Source organism: Centroberyx gerrardi, chromosome 1 (assembly GCF_048128805.1).
Source record: "Centroberyx gerrardi isolate f3 chromosome 1, fCenGer3.hap1.cur.20231027, whole genome shotgun sequence".
Taxonomy (NCBI): Eukaryota; Metazoa; Chordata; class Actinopteri; order Beryciformes; family Berycidae; genus Centroberyx; species Centroberyx gerrardi.
Window position 1 is genome coordinate 15,023,091 of NC_135997.1, and position 15,191 is coordinate 15,038,281.

General features: G+C 43.4%; 1 protein-coding gene across 2 annotated transcripts in view; it reads right to left on the reverse strand.

Moving 5' to 3' along the window:
- Positions 1-405: 405 nt before the first annotated feature.
- sbf2 (SET binding factor 2) overlaps positions 406-15,191 on the reverse strand; it is a 105,488-nt gene continuing 90,702 nt past the window's right edge. The window contains exons 29-42 of one of the 2 annotated variants that reach the window (XM_071912213.2): positions 14,458-14,541; positions 13,000-13,074; positions 11,563-11,741; positions 10,064-10,240; positions 9,488-9,589; positions 7,750-7,935; positions 6,532-6,658; positions 5,546-5,673; positions 4,540-4,764; positions 4,325-4,432; positions 3,252-3,442; positions 2,040-2,127; positions 1,820-1,951; positions 406-1,401 (exon numbers count right to left, since the gene is read on the reverse strand). In XM_071912213.2, the coding sequence (XP_071768314.2) occupies positions 1,303-1,401; positions 1,820-1,951; positions 2,040-2,127; positions 3,252-3,442; positions 4,325-4,432; positions 4,540-4,764; positions 5,546-5,673; positions 6,532-6,658; positions 7,750-7,935; positions 9,488-9,589; positions 10,064-10,240; positions 11,563-11,741; positions 13,000-13,074; positions 14,458-14,541 (1,901 nt within the window). In that variant the 3' untranslated portion in view covers positions 406-1,302. The remainder of the gene's footprint in view (positions 1,402-1,819; positions 1,952-2,039; positions 2,128-3,251; positions 3,443-4,324; positions 4,433-4,539; positions 4,765-5,545; positions 5,674-6,531; positions 6,659-7,749; positions 7,936-9,487; positions 9,590-10,063; positions 10,241-11,562; positions 11,742-12,999; positions 13,075-14,457; positions 14,542-15,191) is intronic. The other variant, XM_078282748.1, reaches the window with a different exon arrangement.

Here is a 15,191-nt window from a genome sequence, read left to right on the forward strand (position 1 = left end):
GGGGTAGTTTCAAGTACGTTTGATTTATTTCCAAAAAAAAATTAGTGTCACCACAAAACATGGTTCAAAGATACAGTAACATGTAATTTTTTCAAAAAAAGCCTCAGAAAACAAACCACGCTGTCCTACTGATAAATTCAATTTCTTTTTTTAAAAGCCCTTAAAAGACACAGAGCCTGTTTGGATAATTTGAAAAACAACTTGACTCCATTTCACTTTCAAGACAATGGTTGATCATAAACAGGGAACAGGCTACTCAGGTATTTGCACAAATAACGACACATGAAAAAAAGACGACTTGTTGGTCACATTAGAATTAAGGTTAGAAAAGCATACATATGTTCAGTACATATATAAAACGAAATGTCACATGAGTATTTACAGAGAACATTAAGCCACCAACAAAAAGAGTTACACTTTTAATAAAAAAATAATTTACATTACAAGAGACAAACATGTTATCCAGAAGTCAAAAAACATTCACAATGTTTAAACAAAATAGAGAAAACATCACTTATTTAAATAGAAAAATGTCAGGTAACTCTTTTGAACTTTACTGTGCAAATTCTTACCATTTTATCTGTCTTGAGGAAACGTCATATGTACATTATAAAGTAATGCCTTTTGCCTTGCTGTCTGCATCTGTTAGAAAATCTATATTTGATAAGGAGTGCATATTTTAGAGCTAAGTGCAAACAAATTGCCTCGTCATGTTGTGCATTAAAATCTCTGAGTTTTTGGCGGTTCATACTTTTCCTTAAGCAGCAATAACCTTTCCTCATAGTAAAATATCTGATATAAATTCTCTTGTAGGCTATTTTCTATATTTCTTAATTCTAAAATTGAACCCACAGTTTTGAATGGCCAGTGATATTGCTTTGATCTATTTACAGCTTAAGTAGGATAACCTTGTCTTGGTAGTGCAATCCCCTCAAACCTCAGCTTATCGTAACCTCGATCTCGGGTTCATCCCTGACAGCAGAGACTAACGTGGCACGTTCATCAACTCCAACTAAAGCCGACAGACAGAACGATGACAGCCTGACAAGCTGCTGAATAACAGGCAGAGAGGTGGATGAAAGAATGGATGGACAATATACTGTACATCCTCCACTACCAGGCACTTAGTTCACTGTGGTCCTCATGTTAACGTCATGTGAAAGCTGAGCTGAGAAGGCGGCAGCCCCGTCTCTGCTCCCGGCCGCCTGACAGCGCCTCTAGTGTCGATGATCTGATGTTTCCATGCTCTGACCTCGGGGTTCGGGGTTCGGGGTTCGGGGTTCGGGGTTCGAGGGTCGCGGCTCATGCATCAGAGATGCAGCTCTGGATCTTGTCCATCCACAGCTGGGCGTTGGGCGCGTCAGAAGCACAGAAGTTGTAGACTCGCTTGCTGGTCTTCAGCTGGAGGGACATGAGTCAACAATGGTCAAATGTGGACTAGAAAAGCAGAAGGACGGGTTTGACTAGGGAAGAAAAAACAACAGACCACTTCCCTGTACTCACCACTGACTTAGGTTAAATTTGGGAACCCTTCCTTGCATTGGTGCATTTGTCTCTTCTACTCTGACAAGGGGATTTACCTAAACTAGGGTCCCATGTCATCTTTGTGTGTATTCTTCCTGAGTCACTCTTTATTATTATGTAACCTAGCCTCTTGCATATACGTTTGTTTTATAGCTGAAAGGTTCTTTTTTTATTTTTGTTCTTTATAATATGATATCGTGCATAACTTGTGCTGTCATTTTCATAAACAAATTTTTTTAAACATATTTGGAAAACAAACAAAAAAAAACTGGTGGTAAAAGACGCAGTTACTCACATCGAAAAAGGCCTTTTCGCTGATGTGTTTCGGAGCTCCTATGGTGGGAGCGGCTATCATCACCGACTCCACCTCCGCCAGGTCGATGTGGCCTCTGCAGTTCGTGTCCTCGCCGGTGTCGTAATACCTCAGCTGAGAAGACGCACACGTTACTGCACAGCCTGACACTTTCACACTTTCATTTTGTCGTTTCAACTGGAATGCACTGTGGTCGACTCACCTGGTGTTTTGTAATGTCCAACACAAACCAGCGAGGTTTCCAGCCTTTCAGCAGCGCTCCACGCTTATACAGGATCCCCTCATAAGACCTGGGAAACCACATACTGTAAGTTACAGGAGTATTTACACCACAATGCATTTTGGTTGCTTTGCCTCTGTACCTTCAACTCTTTGGATTGCAAATGATACGGTGACAATGATCAATTTAAGTCAACTTAAACCGTATTCATTAATTTATTAATTCATTTTCTCTACTCGCTTATTCCCATTCAGGGTCGCAGGGGGCTAGAGCCTATCCCAGCATGCATTGCGCGGAAGGTAAGAAGACACTTTGACGGGTTGCCAGTCCATCACAGAACTTGAACAGCATGTTTGTCCGTATCACAAGAACAACTAATGATCTCCAGCACTCTTTGTACATGTTGTTCCCATTTAAAAATGCCACAAGTGTTTTGACAGATGGAGGTAATTTTAAATTAAGTAGTTGTATTAATTTGCAACCCTTAAGGACCAGTAAATTCTACATTTTGTCTTTCCAGGGTTTCTTCGAGTCAACTATATAATCATCTTATGTCTCAACTTATTTCTCTAAGCTGTGGAACACATTCGGCTCAAAATTACTCTGCAAAAGCGTTTAAGCTATAAAAACCAGCCTCGACCCATCAACCACCTGCCAAAAAGTTTCAGCACAGACACGAATCTGATGGTGTGAGGCTGCTGTGTTATTATGTAATCTACAGCTACATTCTCCAATGGATATATTGAAATACAGAGAAATTAATTGGTGTATACTATGGCTTGCAAACTTCATCATTGAATGCTATAAATTTCTGATAACATAAAAATCTGTTCTTCCACTTCATCTGATATAATCTTTGTCAAAATATTATTTAGCCTGTGAAAGGTGGGGACCATGTACAAGTAAACAAATAAATCAAAAAATATGTAGATGTTATCACTGTTCATCTAGTACAGATAAAAATATCCTCACATTAAAGCCGGGACACTGTGCTTCAACTTCACAGTAATTGTAAGATTCCACACCCAAAGTTAACAGGGTACAGACAATCCTTACAAACATGACACACAGCATACCATTGGGCTGTGTAATTTCCCAAAACTGAACCGGCCCTCGGCAAATGTTATGAGTGAATCAAATCTCGACCTCCCGGCAGTGATTTGTTCAGGGGGTTCAGGGGTTTCGGGGGCCCACCTGTTCTCCTCGTTCTTGGGGGTGAACTGGTTGTAGAGGGTCGCGGCGCGGCGGTTGATCCCATTGGCTGCGGTGGGGCTTCGGTCCTCCCCCAGCCCGCTGTCTGGCAGGTGCAGCATGGAGCGCCGCTGGAAGGCCTGCAGGCTGGACGTGGGGATGAGGCCCGAGAGGGACGCCGACTGCTTACGAAGCTGCAACACACACACACACACACACACAAGGTAAATCAAACTATGAGTGGTAAAAAAGGACACTGAAAAACAGACTTTCAAATATTATCATACACGAGAGCTAGGGATGGGACGATATGCTTATCTCACGATCCGATTCGATACGCGATATGGGCTTCATGATTTGATACAACCACGATATGATGGAATAAATAAAGGTTACACAAAATAATTAATAATAAAAAAATAAATAAAAGTCAGCAAATTGTGGAATGTTACGTTTCACTTTTGTTTTGTTACACCGGGAGAAAAAAACCAACAGACCACTTCCCCGTTCTCACCACTGACTGAGGTTAGGATTGTAATTCTCACCTCATCAAGTAATCGTAAACTTGACATTCTGTGCAAGAAAATGTATTCTCTTACAATGGATTACAGATAGGAAACCCTGTATAGCTGACTGGCACAGAGTTATACTTGAATATGTGTCCCTAGATTATTTAACATTATCATGTGATGATTATCTGTTGTAATCAAAAGGTGATTGAGAGTCAAATCATTCTAGCCATGGCACTGGCTTGCTGGAATATAAATAACAATTTAAAACGTTGTTACAAAACACAAATTATATAATTTTGAGGAAGATGTTGTTAAACTGTGATGGGCAAGGCGTCTCATTTGTGATTACTACAGCAGAATAAAATGTAGCTAATATTGCGATTCATTTTTCCGCCCCACGATATGTATTGTCACATTTTTGTATCGTGATATATTGAGTTTTTATATATCGTCCCATCCCTAACGAGAGCTAATGTGTGTGACTTTGTACAATTCCACATTTCCAGCAGTATTATTCAACATAATGTGTCATCGTTATTATTATCATTCTATGGAGTCACTCACATTTCCTTCCTGCTTGAGGTCTTCCTGAATGCTGACTCGGACTCTCTCCAGAGTGGTCTGCCACTTCTCTGGAGCCTGGCTGAGCTCGCCCTCCAGCTTCTCAATGTCCTGCAGCGACAACAACGGCCACGAATAATAAGGAAAATGGTGAGATATTGCATAATAGCAAAACACGAGAAACTCCAAGATAGTGTCTTTTGGTAACAAACTCTTACAGCCAGCAGTTTGGTGATGGCGTCAGGCTGGGCGCGGCTCACGCTGCTGTAGCAGGGCCACACGATCCTCCTCTTGCTGGTGGAGATGGTGTCCGCCTCCTCCACGCTCTCCATCCTCACAGCCATCATCCTCCAGTCGTAACACGGCCCGGTGGACAGAGTCTCGTCCGTGAAGAAGTCCCACTTGGTCAGGTTTGGGACGCTGATGGAGGGCTTCAGTATCAGCTGCGAGGCACAAACATTTAAATCAGAATCAGATGTCGTCATAGAGTGTCCATTATGTAAAACGACTTGGAAAAAAGTTAAATATAATACTGTGTGATTTGACAGACGTAAACAAGTCTGCAATTTCTTGTGGCCAAATGTGTGGTATAATAGTCTGCATGTATTTCCAATGAGATTCATCAGCCCTTTGAATCTCGCAGACTCCATCTTGTTAGCCAGTGGGAAAGAATGTGGCCCACTGGACCGACCACTTCACCGAACACTTAATCACAGCGCAGCCGGGATGCACGACCATGCAGGCCATTACTCCTGCTCCCCTGACTGATTTACACACTCCTGGAATATGAGAGGGAATATGAGAGATCACCAACACCGCAGTCCTGCTCATCCTTCATGTGAAGGCTTATATAAGCAACAGGGCACTGCTTTGTGAGGAAACTGGAAGGAGACAAGAGGGATTCCTCTATGAAGAGAAAAACCCCATAACGCCACTATTGTGATAAGAAATGACTCCAGAGACCAGGCTTGATCTGCTGGTTTTGATATTCTTTCTACTTAACCAACCATCCAAAACCCCAAAGCACACTGGAAGGTCATCAGAAGATATTCATTTGTGCAATATCCAATATGTATGAAAGCACAAGGGGAATAGGCGAAAGGCCATAGGCAATGACTGATTTGTTTGCACCACTACTCAACGTGGGAGCTGGATGAATCAGATGTGACTGTCAAATGCAAATCCCTTCCACCACATGGAAGAAAGGCACACGAGAACACTCACCTCGTTCTCTGTGGGGTTGTACAGGTAGTTGAAGAAGATGGGACTCCTCCTGTGCATCCGGTTGATGCACTCCCAGATACAGATGCCTCTCCGGGCATGCTTGTCTCCCTTGTCCTCAAACAACGTTCCTGTGAGAGCGAGAGAGGAGACGCTGCTTAGTTGCTCAAGTTTACTCAAAAAAAGTCAAAAACTTTTTGTTTGTGTGGATAATGGGAGAAGGGTGGGGTTTGTCACTGAAGTTATCAAGTGGGCACTTCTCAGATGTGTTGTTGTATTAGGCCAATAACGTTTCCAGAAGACTCAATAATAAATTCTGGCATCCCAGAACCACGTTCCAATATACACTCAGCACCCATAACGATGTTGACACTGCACTGGCACAGCAACCACATTTAAGCTTATAACAGCTCACAACATCTCACCACATCTGAACAAGCTAGTTCCTTTCCAACTACTGTTGTAACTTTCTCTCTGCTGCTTTGGAAACTGCACGTCACTTGTCAGTTGGGTAACCAATTAGGTGGCGGGCATTCCTAAACTATGAACACATATCTAATTTGCAGTCAGTATCTTGTTCTACCAAATATGTTTTTGGGATTTTTTGATACAGAGATTTAGCTACTGCAGTTGTAAATTTCACTGTGGATTTTGAAGGTGGTGACATGCTGCTACTGGCAGGCCAACTGTAAGCATGTACTGATGTGAGAATGAGGGGATCATTTCATGGTTACAGTGTACGTGAAAAGTGTAAGTTGAAAACCCATTGAGAAAAGTTGTCACATGTCAATGAATGGTTGGCACAGAATATTCAAACCTTGCTAATGCATTAGTTTAGAAAGGTGAACGGTTGTTTTAAATGTGTCTGGTTATATGAAAATACAGACATCCTCCAGCCAGTCACAATGAAGTAGACACACAGTATAATATGTGATAACATCTAAATGTCCCCTCTTAGTCCCCTAGCCTAAATTGCACAGCACACTGACCATGTTCCAAGCGCTCATAGTCTGAGTCCAACAAGAAAGTCTTGAAGCGGTTGGAGATGTGATGATAAGCCAGGAACTTCACATAATGCTGATTAAACTCAAACTCCAGAGGATGCTGCTCCAGAATCTGCAAAGAGACAGAGAGAGAGAGAGAGAGAGAGAGAGAGAGAGAGACAGAAAGATAGAGAGAGGGTCAGTCTTTGTGACAACTGGATCCTGTCCTTGTGTTTTGGCTACACATCTCTCCAGTGCATACATGACCAATTATCAACAGACATAGGACCCCTCCTGTCCTAGGGGGGGGGCAAAGGTCATCATCACTGTCAGACACAATCTAGGCAGAGCCAACGGGAGTATTGTCCCCATCCAGTGGTGTGAGTTGGCCAAGTAGAGAGAAGACCTCGGTGCTCTGCTGAATATTTGAGGCCACCTGGGTCTATTGGCAAAAACAACAGCTGTTTTGGAGATGAGGCACTTCTATTTTCAGCGCTTGTCCGAATCCCCCCTCTCCCCCCCCACCCCCATTTATTGCTCTCCAGGACCTAGGACCCCCGCCAAGCTGCCTTAGCAGCCAAGCCAACAGTTTCAAAAGACAAATGCAGAAACTATGTGTTGATGTAAGTGTATGGGAGTGGGCCTGCACGACCCCAGGAGACACAAAAAAACACGACATTCTCTAAAGTTAGCATTTCGGAGCGGAAACGGTGCTCTGGACTTCAGCTGCTCCATTCTCAACCCTCCATCTCCACCCCCCATCCTAAAGCACACCCAAGCCTTCTGAGACACTTTCAATCCCCAAAACTGCAATTTTCCACTCGTAGCTCTAAACACGCATAGAAATGTGAAGGGATGCTGAAACACGCTAGCACGGAAAGCCCAGCGCTGATCACTGGGTTCACGGACCATCTGGGCAACAGCCTCCCTGCACAAACTCCCTGGTGCACCGCACTGTCTAAATTACTTATCGAATGCGGGGGAACGCAAAGTGCAAAACTAAACCAAATGTAAAGATAATGACAGCTGAATTTCTCACCCCCCGTCCTTTCTCCCCTCTTCTCTTTGGAGGAATGAGATGAGCTCATGAAGACGGCATGAATGACGTTAAGGCATGGAGGGAATGGAGGGGGAAGCGGCGTAGATGAGGCAGAGATGCTGGAGTGTAGGGCGGTACCTGTCGGACTGGGTGGAGGGGGGGGTAGGGGGGGGGGTGAGGCTCACCTGGTGCACACAGTCCAGGAACTGCAGGAAGATGGGTGTGAAGCCGCTGCCCTGGCTGCTGGGACTCAGGTTGCTTCGCTGGCTGAACTTGTGGCCGAAGGACAGCCACTCCTTCTCCAGCAGCACCTGAAAACCCTCCAAAGTCCTGTAGAAGGGATCACTCAGCAGCTGCACCAAAGACACCACCTGCAGGGGGAAAGACAGAGGCGAGAGGCGAGTTAAAGATCCATACATACATTTTCTGATGATGTTAGCACAAAGTTGATATGAATCCCCCTTGTTAGCTATAGACTTCATGGGAAAATAAATAAATGATCAACACTCTCTTTTTAGATTTGACCAAAGTGCAGCAATACCAATTTCACTGAATGAATCTGACAATAATACTCACTATTTCCAATATATAGGGTTAAAGGAACACTGAGATTTTGGCAAATAAGCCGTTTGATCGCCTTACCACTGAAGGAGGAGGAGACTGCCAACAGTTTCATGCATGCTTACGCTTCAGTAAACAGTGTATTTTTAGTGGATGGCATCACCTAGCTTTGCATCACCTCAAAAACTGAACACAACGGTGAAAAAACTCCCAATCCTCTCGTCACACAATGTTAAATTGATCGTACGGCTTACGCCAAAATGTGCATTTATATAACATCTTAGCAAAATCTTCAGCCACACTTGAGCTCACAACACACCAGTTGAGAACCACTTGTCTACACATGCAATATGTTTGGCCTGCCTCCCTGCCCGTGTCTCCTCCAACACAACTAATGAGCCCTGACGCGTGTGGAATGAGCGGGAAAAACAGTTCATGGCTTCCCCAGGGGGTTTACTAGAACATCCAGCCCTGAGTGGTAGAGAAAGCCCCCTGTGCCCGAGACCAGGCCTAAGCCCCCCAGATTACTACTAGACTACAACGGACTGAAGAGGGGATTTAAGAGAGGAGAAGCAAGGCATGAGAAAAGAGAGCGGAGAGAAACAGAGGGAGAGGGTTAGAATGAGGATGAGGAGTAGAAAAACAGAAAGAAAAGGGTGGAGAAGGAACGGAGGAGAGTTTTGCATCCTGTCTGCTGGGTGTCTACGGGCCGCGGACAGGGGCAGGAGAGCCAAAGCATATGGAGTCCATTTGCCTGCGGAGGCCTGATCAGGCGCTGGCGTGCTGAGGGTAGTGGCCCACGGAGCGAGATGCTCTGGGCCCAACACGTGCCTGGCATAGGGGATCCAGAGCTTGTGCTTTTTAAACAGCAGCCCAGGGCTTTGCAAAGCTAGTAAACACATTTGAAGGACACACGCTTGCAACACAAACATGTGCACTTAACAGGTCGGTATGGAAAATATGAGCTCAGAAAGCAAAAATGCGACAAGATGCTGTTGCAAAGTGAATGGATACGGACAAGTGATGAGGATAAAAACTGGCTTTTGTTTACATGTCTTAAAATCAGAACCATGCACTTTCATGATTGAAATCAGCACAAATCAGTGACATAGCGTTTCGAGGCTTAAGAACATTTCATTATTCAGCTTTGTATAATCAGGTCAAAGAGACAGAATTCATTAGAAATGAGAACTTGGAAAGGTAGGTGTGGCAGATTCTGAGTCACACACCAATGCACCAAAAATAAACCTCTCTCTCTCGCTCTCTCTCTCTAGCTACATTGTGCTCAGTCACTTCTTCCTAGGTCTTCTGCTTGTCTTAGCTGTGCGTTTATTCACACAGGTATTTGTGCGTTTTCCTCACTTGTGTAGTAATGTCCCAGCCATCCTCCAGGCTGAGGAGAACAGATGAGCCACTGTCCAGAAGCTCCACCAGAATCAGTGCCAGCTGCAGGATCTTGTGAAGCTGTGGGAGATAAACATAAGCGCACGTTAACACACACACACACACACACAATTAATCCATTCTGTGCATTCATTACCATTTTTGGTCTACCGGTAAATTACTCCAGTGTGCTGACTGAGTACAACTTGGTGCCTAAGCAGCGTTTCCCACAGATAATATTGTTCTACAGTCTACAACATGGTAAATGTAAGGACAGAGGCAGCAGGGGGTCAGTAAGATAACTAGCTTGATAAGAGCTCCACTGCTCTCCAATCTTTGTGTATATATCCATTTCCCTTGGGAAAAAGCTTCAGAGTGGATTTACCATGATGTGAAAGTCACACAGAGGATGAGCAGCAAGAGCGAACTGCCAGGTCATTCTCACACAGCTCTCACACGCCGGCTCTGTGGGCTGTTGTGTTGCTGCCGTGACACCACAGCAGTGCAAGAATTGTTTTGGCTGTGTGTGTGTGTGTATGTGTGCGTGTGTCTCACCTGCAGGATCCATTCAGAATCCTCCAAGGCCTTGAGGAAGGAGTCCTCAGTGTCTGAGGAGGTGGCACTGGGAGCGCAGGCCCTCAGCAGCTTTTTAAAAGCAGCTTTCACCTGCCGGGTGTCTGCAAAGTCCACAGGCACCAGTTCACAGTTCAGAGAAGAGTCCACCTTCAAGCCCTTCAAGTCAAAAGAGAGAGAACTGTCAGTGGAGCGATAGAAAACTGACTGAATTTCAAGCCCAAAGCTGTGTATTTGATGTGCAAGAGAGCGGGCTACTATCTTTCATTCATCAATTGCAGACAAATTACAGCAACACCCCTTGCTATACAATTTACAAGAGTCTGGGATTATTTTAGGGGTGTGTGACACTTCCTTTACAAGAAAGTTCATTATATATTGTTTTGGTTGTGGGGTGGAAAATGCCATCTCTGAAGCTGATCTACAGTCTTTCATTAATTAGTTGAGATTTGGTACCAGAGATGACCATGGCATATGGTTTACAGTGTTTTTATGCTCAAGCCATTCAGTGAACACTTGTGGGAGAATTGTTATTCTGCAAGAGAACGTTCCCTTCAGGATAGAGACGCATCGCCATCAGATTCAGAATGACTTTATTTCCAAAGTACAATTAATGTCCAGAAATGTGTTTGTCAGCATTTGCTTTGTGCATTGGGAAAATGAGTGGACAACTGCTTCCCTCAATTGACTCAGGTGTTTCCTGTATTTTGGTAGGATCATTGCATGTGATTAAATGATCGCTCAGAGAGTAAGAGAAAGGCATGATAAGAAAACTTTTTAAATGTGGACTTTAGCCAAAAAGTGAAGGCTTCTGGTGTGGCTGTGGATGACAGGATAACCTGTAACTTGTATTTTATTTTATTTAATCTTATGTGCTATTATTACAATATGTACAGTTATTACATTTTGAGTTACTGTATACCCATTCACTCCCTTATTTGTATGCTCTTTTAGAGATGAAAAGGAATTGAAACACAGTAGTGAGTGGAGCTCCTGAAAACAGCTCAAATCTATTATTATCAGATGTGGAAGTGTGCACATGAATCAGAATTATGAGTGGGAGAAATTAAAGGTCTTTTATCAGTTCAGAATTTGCCGTCTGCTGGATTAAGCAATACTGACTGAGATGACCTGATTCTATTCTTCTTTGTGTTTTTTTTTTGTCTTTCCTTTAGTCTGGCTGTATTCTAAAAAAAATAAATAAGTTAAACTATTCTTCAGAAGAAGAATAGAAGAAGAGTTAAAAGTCTCTTGTTTTTGGCTGCACCTTGTATTCAACTTTTAGATGTACATTTACTTTCTTAACTTACATCTTATACATTAATGTTACGCATGCTTTACACCTTGTAAGCAAGGCCCACTTACCAATGTTTCGCTGTACATAAAAATGTGCACTTGTTGGTTAAATATAGATGAACTATAATTATTAATAATACAGAGTCCTCATAGCCACCAAATTGCCGCTTTCCTCTCTTTCTCACCCGTAGATGGGACTTCTCTCCGAAGATGTAGAGGGCAGCTTGCTGTTTGAGGAGCTGCGCCTGCAGACTGTTGCTGCCTGCAGGGGGCGCCAGATCCTTCCCTGCTAGCCTGGCGCCCACGTCCGCTGTCGACGGGTGCTGGCCGAGTCTGCTGCTGGAGCGCAGGCTGGCCCACATGCCTGCAAACACATAGAGGCAAACACAAGTCACACACAAGCAGGAGCCGGCCTGTTAGAAAGCCATACAGGATATATCGATGTACACTTGATGTCAAACAAACTAAGACTGAATGATGAACAACACATGACATGCTGACTATTTACATGCACAGCAGTACAAACAGGGATTACGTAAACACCTTAATTCTTTCAGTCCACCAAAAAAAGCACTTGCCTCAGTGGTGTGGGTGTTGAGATATTAGAAGCAGAAGTTGTTTGAATTTTTTAGCAAGTCAACAAGGCTAGAAACCATTTCTCTGAAACCCAGCGTGCAACACCTTCCAAACAGCATGATTCACTGTCAGGAAGGACATGGTTTTTCACAGTAATCGTTTTCAGCCCCTTTGAGTTGCACTTGCATCGCTGGCAATTTGCTAATGTCAGCTTCTGTACCAAAGCAGCGATGTGGCTGCCTTTAGGATTACCTGCACGGACTCGCACTTCATAAAAAAATCAAAAAAAAAATCAGATAGACATCCTAAAAACCTGAAATAATCCTTGAGAGTCGTAACTGGAGTGTTTGCACTGAGATTGGAATTGGTGTTTGGTTTCACAAGCTGCTTGTAACACTTTCCCCAGATGTTATCAATAAGATGGGTTGTTGTTTACACGTGTAGCCTACACCTGATGATGGGATGAATATGACTGCAGTTTAGACCTCATATGCCACAGATAAACAGACATGACCTTTTCCACCAATAAATTCAACCAATCAAAAAACGTCTCACACAATCTGAACGTTTCCGTGACTTTTACTGATATGAATCGAATCCTAATCCCTTTGAGGCACATATACGGATTACCCAAGATCTCGTTATACTGCAGGCCGTGGCCAGCGGGGCCTCATTTTGCGTGATTCATGCCTGGGGCTGACATGAAAAACAGCTTCCTGCCCTCCCCGGCCGGCTCGCTGACCACAATTAGCCCCGCTGAGCCAACACATTAACAATGGAGATGGCCACATTAGAGCAGCCACTTTGGTTTGGGAAAAAAACCACAGCTCCCAGAAGGGCACCCACAAAGTCAGTCATGATTAGCCCTGTGCCTCACAAGGTCGTTGTAAGGATGCGGGTCTGCAATGCGGTGTTAGTGCGTGTCTTGGTTAGAGACTAGCTGCGTAGGTTAGAGGAAGGAAAAATGATGAGGAAGATGTGTTAAAAAAGAGAGTTAAAGGGAGACTGGTAGGGGGAAATATCTGAAAGAGACAGTTTCACTATACCTTGATTCTGGATTCTCCCCTTACTGGCAGGTTTTTGGTTTGAGTGAGTGAATAGTTTATCCTTGTACCCAAGCACTGGGAGGTGTTGTGTACAGGAGGGAGGGGTAGGAGATGGGGAGGGGGGGGGGGGGGGGGGGGGGGCATAAAAAAAACAAAAAAAATATCACATCAACATCAAGATGGACATCACAAACTAATACACACCCAACCGTTTAAGACCACAGAAACACAGTCATGTATGGTCAAGTTGGAGAGTTACAACTACGGGGCAAAAGACTGAGCTGCTCTCCCCTCCTCCAAAAGCGACAGAATGAAAGATGTTAACTTTTCTATTTGAGAAGATCGAGAGAGTGATTGTCATAGCATGCATGAGTATGATTCCCCAAGATTATGACTGATGGTACAAAGACAAAGTATGATCCCTGGTTTCTGGAAGGAAGAGAATGATGACATGATGACATTCTGTAACCATGTTGCACTCCGGATCCCGTAACTATGATTAAAATGTTGCTTGGCTGTGTTGCAATTGTGCGGCTAAAAATGGGAGTGAATCCCTCATGTTTCAAGCAATCTGAATCCATGTGTCATCCTTTTGTGTGAGAACTATAACAAAAGAAAATGCTGAGTCCGTTGCACAAGAAATTTCACTCCTGACCTTCATCGAACACAGTGACTAGCACTCGGTATTTGCAGCAACACCATATTTCTTTGACCAAGACAAAACCCTCTGACATGTCATGACAGTTAGCACACTTTTCCTTTTACGATCCAAAGTTCACATTCCGGTCATGATGGTGTGTCAGGTTACAATTATTGATCTGTGAGATTACATTTGGATCCTGTGGTTTTGCCAGGGTCAGTTAAGGTCACAATAAAAAAAAAAAGACTGATGAAGACAATGAATTTATGTCAAGAGATGTTACTTGCAAAACAAATCAAAATCCCTATGCTTCACACTCATGTCTACTACCATAAGAAGCTCATAAAAACAAACCTCAAAGTAAGTGTAAACAAATTCTTCATATAACAACCTGCTCCATTCACCCTGGGCACTCAGGCTATGATTACCCTTGACATGATTTTTGATCTGATTAAATATATCTTATTCTATGAGAAAACGTCTGAAAATGTCTCTTCCCCTGTGACTGTATTTATTTAAATCTGTGTCTGCACTGATTTTTCTCACTCTTACACTTCATCTCTTTACATTTCTTGTATGTGCAGTGTGGCTGGATTCCAATCACAGTAACTGTTTATGAAGATCCGATAGCAATGTGAACAAAATCCAATTTTTGTGACTTGCTCCAGGTGTGACTGGATAATAACAGTTGCACTGAAAGTCTAACTATAGCCTCAGAGCGCGATTCCTCTCCCATGTTACTATTCCAGTGTTTGGCGGGTCAATGGGCAGGAGGGGGAGATGTGTGTGTTCAGAAGGAAATAGAAGTCAACACTCACCACCTCTAGTAAAGCTGTTTGAGAACGGGATGTCTAAATGGACAGGTGCCATCTTTGGTATCCTAGATGTCCTCCTTTCACTGCCTGAAGACAACACACACACACACACACACACACACAATACACAGGGCATTATTCCTCTATTGTGGGAATAGCATGAATCAACCTGGGAGACAGATTCAGGAAGATGGTTCAGCCTGAAGAAAGAATCAGAAACAAGGCAAGTGGAAAATGTTGCACATCTACAAGCAGAAGCAACATTGATTACAATGTTCAATTAAGGCTTTTGGCTCAGTCTGACACTATGGAAATTAAGTGAATCCCATTTCCCCATTAAGAAGCCCTTCATCTGATCCTTACAGTATTAGAGCTACTTAAAGAGCTGAGATCGATGGCATTAATGATGATTTGGAGGGCTTTTAACACAGTTCCCACAGGAACTGGAAAGGCATATGATAGTTAAATGGGGAACAGAAATGCTGATAATGCACTTGAGTGCAATGCACTCTGAGTGTGTGTTTGTGTGTGTGTGTGTGTATGTTAGCATCCTGGTCACAGCGTTAATACAGTATAATATAACAACAGTATACTGGCAGAATGAGGTGAAGTTTGAAGAGATGGATGGATTTGGAAGTGACCCCAGGTTGTCCTGTTCCTCTTACATAACCTTATATTGTACAGCATTTCCTTCCCAACACAACCAAATAACAGATATTTCTCACACAGTCACACAC